This window comes from Hypanus sabinus, chromosome 3, assembly GCF_030144855.1.
Source record: "Hypanus sabinus isolate sHypSab1 chromosome 3, sHypSab1.hap1, whole genome shotgun sequence".
NCBI lineage: Eukaryota > Metazoa > Chordata > Chondrichthyes > Myliobatiformes > Dasyatidae > Hypanus > Hypanus sabinus.
The window spans coordinates 48147004-48159577 of record NC_082708.1 but is presented as its reverse complement, the minus strand read 5'-3'; the positions used below and the strand labels follow the sequence as shown (position 1 = coordinate 48159577).

Genomic DNA, 12574 nt, shown 5'->3' with positions numbered 1-12574 from the left:
GGAGGAATTTTAGACCATTCCTTCATACAAAACTTTCAGGTCATGCCACAGCATCTCAATTGGATTAAGGTTGGGTCTCTGACTTGGCCATTCCAAAACATGAATTTTATCCTTCTTAAACCACTCTGTTGTTGATTTATTCATGTTTCAGATCATTGTCCTGTTGCATCATCCAACTTCTATTAAGCTTAGGTGATGGACTGCTACCCTCTAAAATGTCTTAAATTTTGGATTCATTGTTCCCTCCAATGACTGCAAGCTATCCAGTTCCTGAGGCAACAAAGCAGCCCCAAACCATGATGCTTCTTCAGCCATTCTCTGCATAGCATCTTTTAATACCTCATGAAAAATTACACTTAAGCCTTTAATGCCTGGACCTGTACAATACTGAAAACAATTAGAGAAATGAAGCAGCAAAACTTGTTTTTACAATTTTATTGTTAACCAATGAATGTTCAAAGTAGTTATGCTCAGTTGTACAACACAGTACATGGTGCCAGGGAAAAGCATTTGTAGTTATTTTTAGAAGAAACAAACCAATGTATTTTGTAACAGGTGTTCTATAATGCTAGTGATAGCAACTTTAGCCTTTCAGTCAATATACACTGGAAACTTTCTTGGATGATCAAGGTGTTGCACAATTTTATAAGTGGAACTCTAATCAGGATTACAGAATTATTAAACTGCATTGTCCAACACTGATACCAATGTACTAACATCAATGTTAGTGCGGACATTTCAGAAAAAATCCACTGGAATCCACAGTATTTCAACTTGCTCTTGTAAATCTATTGTCCAGTATAAAAATACTAATGCTCATGCCTTAGTGCATGTTTCTATGCATTAACAGTATTACACTGCAAGTAGAAATACTTCAAAACATTTTTTAAGCATATGCACAACATTCACTAATCAGTCCTCAGAAATTGCCTTCTGTCCCTCTAGAAAAGTTTGGTATGCAATTACAAAAAAACTAGATGTTAACTCATGATGCAAATCAAAACTTTACCTGCAATTATAGTCACAAAGAGCGCAACAAAATTGTTCATTATTTCACCTACCAGGCATGTTAAATGCTCAACTATAAATGGCAATTTAAATAAACCATCATTACAGATATTGAATGCTGATTTATAATGCATAATACCAACAGGAGTTTAGCTGAACCAACTACAGAGGAAGCAAGGACAACAAATCAGAAGTGAATTTATTGCAGTAAATTGGTTATTCAGGAAATGTGGAGAGTTTGATAACAAATGTTAAAACACCATTCACTGTCCTAATGTAATTTACCCATTACTTGAATTTTATTACGCCAGTTACCTCAAACATCATTCACCTGAAATGTGTGCACATACACATTTGGAAAAATGCATCCTGGGTTCCAACACAATTATTAAATGCAATACAAATACTTCTCAGCCAATTTTATTTCTAATGCACTGATTAGACCACTCTGAATAGTAGGTATTATAGCCATACACTTCAGATTTTAGAATAACAGGTACCAAAGATGCAAGAATTAAAAAAAAAATCTTTTATGTGATTCACATGTATTGAGAGGGTGTTTGATTGGCCATTCATCATGTGTATAATATTGAGGTAGTATACTGTCCCCACCTTGGGACTGATGTTTTCATATGCTCCCCTGCCAGAAAGGCCCAATGTTAAGAATTGTTCACTAACAGATGCTGTATTAAATTTGATTCATGTAAACATAAAGCCCTACGACTCTTCATTACTTGCAGTGTCTTAGAGTAGTTTCTAGCTGAACTATTATCATTTAAGTCTTTGTGAACAGGTAGGCAAAGAAAACCATCTATGATGATAAGACATGAAACACCAACTTTAAAGATATTTAGTTTGATATTTTACTATATTCAGATATTACATTTCAGTCACTGAAATTAGACCTGAATTATGCAGGCTTTGCCATTTAAGGCAGATTGCTTAAATCCTAAATTGTTCTATACTAACTTTATACAACTGTTAAAGAAAAGCTACAGAGATTAAGCCAACTTCACACATGCATTTTACTGATATTAAACATGCCTATTCAACAAAAAGCAACAGTATTTTCTGAGTAACTCCAGCTGTTAACTGTTGTGCTATAAAATGCTTTAAGGATAGTTACCAACTGCCTTAAAAAATTTACATCTAACTCCTGCAGATCTAACAAGTACAATACTTTGGCAAGGTGAATTAATGTTACAGTTCCAGAATGCTACTTGTTCCTCTGCTAGTGGTTCAGCTGTTTTAAAGAATATTATAAAGTAACTGCACTCTCACATAGCTTCAAATTCATCAATGCGCTGTTTTGTGTTGCCTTGTCGTATCTGTCGCAAGGTCTTGTATTTGTCACGGCCTGCCTTAACATTCTCAGCATGGATGACATCATTTACAGTCTTCTTCGTCTCATCACGGGCATGAGCCAATTCAGAACTTAATGCCTGTTAAACAAATTAAGAGGTTTCAAAAGAGGAAAAAAAACCATTTTAAATTAGAAAAATATAAATATTTTAAGATTGGATATGCAAGGAAAATAAATATTATTAATTATTAGATGATTATTCATTCAGGAGTGTTTTATCCAGGGTACTAAACAATTCAGACAATATATTCAATTTCTAACTAAATTGCCTACTGTCTAGGACTTTATTTCAAAAGACTTCTTGTTTTTGCAGAGCTATCACACTTAAACAGATTTAGAATGGATAAAAATTATGGTTAATTGCATAATTCCTTTAAAAATAAAGCATAATTGAAAAGCCATGTGATTAAATCTGTGAGATTTTAGGGACAATCAAAAACTCATTTCCTTTTCTGATCTGAAAAGCCAAGTATGTCAATGTGGTTCAAATTAAGTTACGTTTGCAGTGTAGTGCTTTTAGTCCTCATATCTAAAAGCATTTAAAACTTCACCACTAAGATCTCACAGTGAGTGTAATAGGATAGGTCATCATTGACCAGCAAATTAACTGGCTCAAAACATTAGGTATCCTATAGGGGACAATTCTAGTTCCTCTTCCCCAGAATCAGTACATTGGCAAGGCACTTGACAAGGAACTGAAGTACGAGAAATAGGAATTTGATCATTTTTGATCATATTTGAGAAAAACAATCTCTAGGGAAGGTGAGGATTGAGATGGATTACCGATGGCATTTTAGGTAGATTCTCACCAAAAAATGTCAGTAGTACTATGGAACCAATGTGCACCACAAAATTCAGGATCTGCCTGCATATGTGAAGTCCCATATTTGCTGATTGTACTTCACTGGCAATTCCCCAACTGTGCCCCCTGCAGAATGTTTGCTTATTGCCACTAGACCCATTTCCCAGGACTTCCTCAGGGGCAATTTCTAGTAACATTAGTCTTTGTGCAGGAAAAGAAATCCTACTCACTTTCACAGAAGAAGCAGTTGAAAGGGCCAAGGGAAAATATTAGACATGATTTTTCCAAAGTCCGCTTTAATGTTTTTAATTAACTCAGTGATTAAAAAAATAACGAATGGTTCTAAATGTCAGGGATATTCAAAAATATATCTGTTAAAAGTTTTCAGCAGTGATGGGCAGAACAGGTTTGGTTCACCCATGACGTTATATTATACAGTGCCTCTATTTTGGGTTCGAAAGATTCTATGGAATTCTTTGCAAGATACTTGGTCAATTTTCAAATTAATGAAAATTCAAGTACATTTTTGAAGACATACAATTTAACTGTCAACAACACTGCAAGATAAAAATGTAGAGTCAAGATTTCCTTGCATTCAATGATTTGACATGGATATATTTTGCATGAAGCTTCAAGGTCTTATTATTTTAAAAACTTAACCTTCTACTTCAGAGCATACACTCAGTAGCTACTTTATTAGGTACCCTTGCATCAGAACAAGTATCAACTGCTGGCCAAATTACATTGTGCACTTCTCACACAGGCTTCCATATCTGCAAGTTGCAGATATTTGTCCAACATGACAAGTTTTGAGTGCTAACGTACTTCAAAAAGGTAATGTCTATAAGCAGGAAATCCTGCAACAAGTGAATAAAATTTACCAGTGGCTATGAGCAGAGATAAAAGGGTTTGTTAACCACAAAACTGCGATATGCAAGAAGCAAAATGAGCAAATAAAGATTGATAACAGAAATCCAAAAAGTAGAAAAGCTGAAACTTCAGTAGATCCGGTAACATCTGCAGAGTGTAAAACAGTATCTCAGACCTTCAGAGATAGCAAGTTAGAGATAAAACAGGGAAATACCGAGTGAGAAGAATGCACAGGGTGGAAAAGTAAGAGTAACTGACTCAAAGGAATAATGGTGCAAGGCAAAGCAGACAAAACTTAAAAATCCAGAATGGCTCTAGCTCAAAAATAAACACAACATAAAAGTCCACATGTATTTAAGCTTGTACTGGGTTTCCTTAAGAAACTGCTCTTCAGAAAATAAACTCAACCGATTGCTCTTTCTTCTATATTAATTGATTTTGACCAGGAAATATTCAAAATGTGTTAAAAAGTACAAAGATGATGAGACGGTATCAGAAGGAACCTGGCAGGCATAGATTGAGAAAGGCTGTTTTCTGGCAAAGAGATGCTTTATAAGTAGAAGGCCCTCAAAAGTGAAATATTGAGAATAGAGAATTAGTATGTTCCTGGTGAGATAAAAAGAAAGGCCAACAGGTTTAGGGAACCTTAGTTATTAAGGGATAAGGATGTACTAGTAAAGAGGTGGTAGCACATATCAGGCCTAGGCAGCTATGATCAAAAGAGGTACTAGCAGTACACGAAATGCAATAGAATATGGAGAAATCAGGAAGACTAAACAACATGGTTGCTCTGGAAGACAAAATGAAAGATAAGCCCAAGGGCTTCTATAGTTACATTAAGAGCTAAAGGATAGCAAGGGACAAAATTGATCCCCTTAAACATCAACATGATCATCTATGCATGGAGCCCAAAGAGACAGGAGAAGATCTTAAATGTTAACTTTCTGTATCTGTATGTACCTAGGAAAGACAGAATATGGAATTGAGGCAAATGCGTAGCGAGGTCATGGACTGTATCCAGATTACAGAAGAGTTGGTGCTGGCTGTCTTGGAGGCAAATTAGGCTGAACAAATCCCCAGGGTAATATATACAAATGATGGAGGAATAGAAAATGGAATGAACCGTTGAGGTTTCCGGCCAAGATACTTCCTTAGAATTGGAAAGGAAGGGAGAAGAACCCAGAATAAGGTGGTGGGGGAGGGAAGTAATACAAGCTTGAAGGTGATAGGTGAAACCAGTTGAGGGGAAGGGAGGTGGGTGGGGAGTAGGGATGAAGTGAGAAGTTGGGAGATAATAGGTGGAAGAGGTACGGGGCTGAAAAGAAGTAGACCATGGGAGAAAGGGAAGCTGGTGGTGGGGGAGAGATGATCCTGCTGAAGATGGTGCAAGTTGCAGAGAATAATGTGTTGGATGTGGGGGCTCATGGCGTGTTAGGCAAGAGCAAGAGGAACTCTAGCCCTGTGAAGGCGGTGGGTGAGGAAGGAAGTCTGGGAAATGGAAGATATGTGGGGGAGGGAAACCCTGCTCTTTGGAGGAGGAGAACATCTCAAATGTTCAGGAAAGGAAAGCCTCACACTTGGGAAGTGATGACAGAGACTGTGGAACTGAGAAAAGTAAATGGCATTTTTACAAGCGACAGGGTAGGAAGTAGTATGATAACTATCGTAAATACACTATACTTCTTCCCACTCTGTCCCTTGTACACTTGTACTAATTCCCATCTGCATCACATCAGATCAGCAAGGATTGTGTCACAAGTGTTGCTACACGTCTGGTATCAACACATCGTGCCCATAATTCACTAACCCTAACCATATATTTAATTAGCAGTACAGGGCAGAGGAATGTGGGAGCAAACCAAAGAACCTGGAGGAAAAGTCGTCATGGGCAGAATATACAAACTCCTTACAGATGGCAGTAGGAATTGAACCACACTCTTACAGCTGGAGATGTAATAACATTAGACTAACCTCTACTCCTTAGCCACAGGTGAGCTGACAGAGGACTGGAGGATAATTAATGTTCCACTGCTCAAGAAAGCCAAGAATAAGACAGTGATCTTGACATCAGTTGTGGATAAATTATTGGAAGATATTGTAAGGGATGAGGTATACAAGTATTTGTATAGACAGCAACTGATTAGAGATAATTAGCATGGCTTTTTACAGGTTTAACCAATACAGAGTATTTTGAGGTCATTACCAAGAAGATGAAGGGAAGATGATGGAAATTGTTTCCATGCCTTTGACCAAGTCCCAAATGGGAAGCTGGTCCAGAAGGTTAAGCCATTTGGCATTAAGAATGCAGTAGTCAATTGGTTTAGTGAGAGAAGTCAGATTAGTAGATGGTTTTTCCTCACTCACCCACTCATTGCCTATATTCCACAGGGTTCAGCACTGGGTCCACTATTGTTTATCATCTACGTTACTAATTTAGATGATAATATGGTAAACTAGATCAGCAAATTTGTAGACGACATTAAGACTGGGGGGCACAGTGGACATTGAGTAAGGCTATGAAAACTTGCAGCAGGATCTTGATCAACTGACAAAAATGGGTTCAAAACTGGCAGATGACAATGCAGATGAGCGCAAGGCGCTGCAATTTGGGAGGACAAGCCAGAGTCAGGCTTACACAATGAATGCCAGGACTGTGGTGGAACAGGTGGATCCAGGAAAACACATCTATAATTCCTTACAGTGGCATCACAAGTAGAAACAGTCACAAAGAGAACTTCTGGCTTACTGGCCTTTACAAATCAGGGCATGTAGTACTAGAGTTGGGATGTTATGTTTTAATCATCTACAATACCTGCAGGAAAGGAGGAAAGGAGGCAAAAAGATACTATAGGACAATCAATCTGAGTTCAGTGGTTGGGAAGATGTTGTGAAGTCCATCAAAGATGAGATTTCAGGGTACTTGTAGGCACATGATAAAAAGGGCAAAGTCAGCACGGTTTCCTTAAGGGGAAATCTTGCCTGACAAATCTGTTGGAATTCTTTGAGGAAATAACACGCAGAATGGACAAAAGAGAGTGGATGTTGTTTTTAAAGAGCAAACACGAGGAAATCTGCAGATGCTGGAAATTCAAACCACACACACAAAATGCCGGTGGAATGCAGCGAGCCAGGCAGCATCTATAAGGAGAAGCACTGTCGACGTTTCGGACCGAGACTAACGTTAGCTAGTCCTGACGAAGGGTCTCCGCCAGACACGTCGACAGTGCTTCTCCTTATAGATGCTGCCTGTCCTGCTGTGTTCCACTGGCATTTTGTGTGTGTTGTGTGGATGTGGTTTACTTGGATTTTCTGAAGGCCCCTGACCAAGGTGTCACGCATGAGGCTGTTTAACAAGATAAGAGCCCACAGTATTACAGAAAAGAACAGCAGGGGCAGAAGACTGGCCAACTGACAGGAGGGAAAGTCAGAATAAAGGGGGGCTTTTTCTAGTTGGCTGCTGGTGGCTAGTGGTGTACCACAGTGGTTGGTATTGGACCGCTTCATTTCACATGGCATACACTTCGGTACAAGGAATAAAGCAACAGACTATTTTCTAAGTGGGGAGAAAATTCACAAACCAGAGGTGTAAAAGGACTTACGAATTCTCATGCAAGATTCCCTAAAAGTTAACTTGCCAGTTGAATCTGTGGCAAGAAAGGCAAATGGAATGTTAGCATTTGTTTTGCAAGAACTAGAATATAAAAGCAATGATGTAATACTGAGGCTTTAAAAGGCATTAGTCAAACAGCACTTGAAGTATTGTGAGCAGTTTTAGGCCCCTTATTTAAGATGTGCTGGTACTGGAGTGGTCCAGAGGAGGTTCTCAAAAATTATTCTGGGAATTAAAGGGTTAATGTGGGAGGACCACTTGATGGCTCTGGACCTGTATTTGCTGGCGTTCAGAAGAATGTGGTGGGGGGGGGGGGGGTTGTCCTCACTGAAAGCTATCAAATAATGGAAGACCCAGATAGAGTGGATGTGGAGAGGATGTTTCCCACAGTGGGTGAGTCTGAGACCAGAAGGCACAGCCTCAGAATAGAGAGACATCCACTTCAAACAAGGATGAGAAGGAATTTCTGTAGCTAGAGGGTTGGGAATCTGCGGAATTCATTGTCACAGATGGCTACGGAGGCAGTCACTGGGTATATCTAAAGCTGAAGTTGATGGGCTCTTGATTAGTAAAAGTGTCAAATGTTATGGGGAGACGGAAGGAGCATGGGGTCGAGAGGGATGGCATGGCAGAGCAGATGCGATGGGCCAAGTGGCCTAATTCTGCTCCTATGTCTTACAGTCTTATGGAAAAATGTCAACAAGCTGAAACAGTTCAGAGAAAATTTACAAAGATGTTCCCCCAATTTGAAGACCCAAATTACAGTGGAAAATTTAAATAGATTAGGACCATTTCCTGCAGCATAGTATAAGGGATCTTAAGAGTTTTGCATAATTATGAGGAGAAAGTTAATGTAGGCTTATCCTCCTCCCCCCCCCCCCCCCCCCCCAACTAGGATGAATGAGATGAGAAGTAGAGGTCATAAGTTTAAGGTGAAAGGTAAAATATTTAAGGGGACTCTGAGGGGAAACAATTTGACTGATTGGTGCAAACATGAATCGAATAGCCAGCACAAGGTTCAATTGTAGCATATTGGAGAATTTTGGATAGGTACTAAGAGTGGGGCATGGAGGGCTATGGTGTGGGTACAGGTAAATGGGACTATGTGGGTGAACAGGTCAGCAAAGATTAGATGGGCAGAAAGACTGGTTTCCGTGCTGTAGTAGTCTATATGATTTTGAGATCCAGACCTGAACAGAAAAAAAATCAGGTTCCTTGGATTCTTAATTGCCACGCCACACTTCTGAGATAATAAAGTTAGTTTTAGTTTGGCAAGGAGGGAAGTATCTCATTACCCAAGTTAAGCTTAACAGCACAAGTAGAAAAGAAATAACAACTCACTCATATCAACCATACAGTCTGTAACTGGATGATATTGATTGATGAAATGACAGGAAGTCTATAAATTCCACTCATTTGAAAATTAGAGTGGAAGTATTATGTATGCTGGATGCAAGTTTAGGTCAGTAAAAAGACAAAAAACATTTTTGATGTAGGGAGAAAGGTTGATTTTAATTATAAAACTACCCAAACTACAAATTCAGAAAAAGTTGAAATACTGAATTAATATTCATTCAAATTTTGGTATAATGTTTTGTTAACCATATTGAAGAGTAGGTATTCGTGCAAACCAGCAAGAATTTCACATTTGGTACAACCGACCTCCTGTAGAACTCACCTGCAGCTGCTTCTTTACACGCTCATTCTTCTGCGTTTCAGTTATGCGCTCCTCCTCACTGCGATGGTTTGCTACTCCTTCAGATAAGAGTTCAGCACTGGCTTCAGCATTGTTCTCATCCTGCTCATCGTCATGCTCGTTCTCAGCTTGCGGAATAACGAGTGGAGGTGGTAGAGGAGGAGCGGTCATCACAACCTTCAGCTCTTCCTTGGTTTTTTCCAAGTCTTCCTGAGCCGTGACTGCCTAAAGTTAGGGAAAAACAAAACAGTTTTTGCCCCCAATCTGTACTGTCAGAAATTCTTTACTCATTTTCCAAATACAATTATGTCCTACTGAATTAATAAGAATTCTCTGCTAGTGTTGTTTGGTAGAAAAATCAGGCATTTTAATTTAGTTAAAAGCATTACTGAAAGTCAATATTCCAAGACAGTATGCATCTCAATACATTTCTGATGAAACAGGTCAATTACTTTCTGCTGCCATTCTGTGGCCTCTTCCTCCTTCTTTCTCTTTGCATCCTCCAGAAGTGCAATTCTGGCAGTAAATTCAGCGAGTTCAGCTGCCTAAAAAAAAAGAGGAAACTATGATTACTCAAAGTTGCTAAAATGTACGCACCATCACAATCATACATTTTCTGCACCTGAAAATTAGCCACTAGGCATGGAGAAATATAAAAATAAATAAAGCATTAACAATTTTCCTTCAGCAATAAACATTGATTGTAAACTAATCAAGGACAGGTGGTGCCAAACATTAAATTAAGCAGACTTCAAATAACTGCCCAAATAGGTAAAGAAATTGAAGATCCTTTTACTTTGGATACAGTTGCTTACTTGGCTTAAGAAAAAGTTACATTCTACAAATGGTGCATTTTTACAAGCATACCAGTTTGAAATTAAGGTTATTCAGCTAACCTCAAGGTTGCAGAAGAAAAAAACGTCTCATAAAAGTGTCTTGTAAACAACAGTGCAGAAGTATCTGTCAACTGGGCAACTGTTGGATTTGAGAATAGCTAGGTAAGTTTATTGCTGAAGCTGACAATACTTTCTACAAAAGTTAGGGAAATGCTGAACATGTACCTCATGGCTGCTGTGTTCACTTGTAATATTTTATTAATTATACACCTTAATACCTGTTTGACTGACTTATGTCTATGAAATAATCTTGAGTATCTTACTATGTTAGAGCAGGGGGTTCCAACGTCTTTTATGCCATAGACTCCTACCACTAACAAAGCGGCTGTGGACCCCAGGTTGGGAACCCCTATGTAGAGCACCTAAAGAGGATTGGGCTTTACTCCAATTAAAGTCCCAACTCAAAAGTAGTTTTGCCCTATTTAAAATAAGGATATTTTGAAATTTGTAAAGACAACTTTCTCACTGAAGCCATTTATTGTGGAGACAGGATGGAGGATAGCTAGAATACTCTGGCAATGCTTGGAATGCTCCATGATCGGGATCAGTCAAGCTAAAGCTAATTACATTCAAAAGATGAACCTTTATTTGTAACAGAGTTAAGTTCATTTGGAGGGAAAAAAGTGACTCAAGAATAATCCAAATTTTTGCACTAGCAGCCAAGACAAGCTGGGAAATCCCTTATATTGTAAAGCTCCCAATAGTTTCACCTCGATTCTCTTTTTTTGTTTTGTTTTTTTTAAACCAAACTTACTCCTGCCCTGCTCAAAAGGAGAGGAAGCGGGTGAAAGGGTAAAGTTTGCAATAGATTTTTAGTCTCACACATAAAAAAAGAAAGATAGGGTGTTAACTTTTGAGTGGGGAAGAAAGGAAGATTGGTTAAAAAGCTTTTGATTTTGCTTTCTGCATACCTGTCTCTGTAAACGTACAAATGTGTAGACAAGCTTTTAGAGAAACATTCAAGGACACATCAAGCAATGCTTGCTGAAATGTTCCCATCAACCAGTTTTTCCATTCAGATCCAGCTTGAGAGAATGCAAGATTTCTTTCAAACAGCCCACAAGATCATTACCTCGCAGAGAAAGTCCTCATACAAAATGGAGATGAAGCATTCGTTCTAAGTAATTCATAGCTGGACTTCAAGATTTGATTATTAAGTTTTTGAGTTAGTTTGTAGAAAATTCTAAAGATACAAGCACAATAGGCAAGTTTTATTTTATGAAGATCCAGTGGCATTTCTTAAGGTATGGCAGGTATGTCACATGCCCTAAGCACCACCTGAAGAGGGCATCACTGAGCAGTTTCTATTAAAGTCAGACAAGTCATCTTCGGATAGTGAAAAAAGAATTTTCTTCAGATGTATAATCTGTCTTTGATTATCATGGGTGAGAAGCACTAGGATGGCCTTATTTCAGAGCATTGTGTAAGAAGACCATGAAACGTTTCTTCATGAAGAAGGAAAGTGGAGCTGAAGGACAGAAGAGACGAAAGTTGGAGGCGGAGGAAGCCAAGAAGTCGAGCAAGTTCTTCATGCCCTTCTTTGAAAAGCCTGGAACAAGTAGTTCCACAAGTTCCATGGAGTCGCCTGCACCTGCTACAAGTTTGTTAGAATCTGAAGTTGGATCAAGTACAAATGCCTCACGAGTTGAGGAGGAAGTCAAGTCCGATAAATCCGAGTATGATGAGATTAAGAGTGAGGCTGCCACAGAGAATGTGGACATGACAGGAGGGGAAGACAATGGTGGTGGTGGTGACATTGAGCTTATTGATGAGATTTTACCTGACGACACTGAACCTAGAGAAATGGATTGTGTCAAAGAGCCTCGAACTGTCAGAGACAAAAGAAACGAATGGCTGACAAGAACTCGAGAGACACTGGGTTAACAGCCAAGGAAGAAATGGAAAGAGTCATGAAGGGAACACTCGACTGTCTTCACAGAGAAATGGACGAAAGGTTCGCTCATTTGCATGACACTGACGCCAAGTTTGGGTTCCTTCTCAATGTCAGGAGACTGTGTTACGGTGCCGACTGTAACGACCTAAAGAAGAAGTGCAAAAATTTGGCCAAATTGTACAGCTCTGATGTTGATGAACAGCAGCTATATGAAGAAACTTTGGATTGCACAAACTTTGGATTGCATCAAGGCAGGTCAACATGAAAATATCAAGACCTGAAGAGCTCCTTGAATTTATTGTTCAGTATGGAGATGAGAGCATCTTCCCCAATCTTCGCATTGCTATTCAGATAATGCTAACCATCGCAGTTTCCATCGCCAGCTGTTAGAGATCAGTCAGCAAGTTAAAACCAATACTTTCGTATTTGAGAGCC

At 38.9% G+C, this 12574-nt stretch overlaps 1 protein-coding gene across 3 annotated transcripts in view; it reads right to left on the bottom strand.

Moving 5' to 3' along the window:
* Positions 1-402: 402 nt before the first annotated feature.
* LOC132391289 (radixin) overlaps positions 403-12574 on the bottom strand; it is a 78043-nt gene continuing 65871 nt past the window's right edge. For all 3 annotated transcript variants that reach the window (XM_059964257.1, XM_059964258.1, XM_059964259.1), the window contains 3 exons: positions 9802-9894; positions 9332-9574; positions 403-2450 (listed from right to left, as the gene is read on the bottom strand). In XM_059964257.1, coding sequence (XP_059820240.1) covers positions 2286-2450; positions 9332-9574; positions 9802-9894 — 501 coding nt within the window. In that variant the 3' untranslated portion in view covers positions 403-2285. The remainder of the gene's footprint in view (positions 2451-9331; positions 9575-9801; positions 9895-12574) is intronic.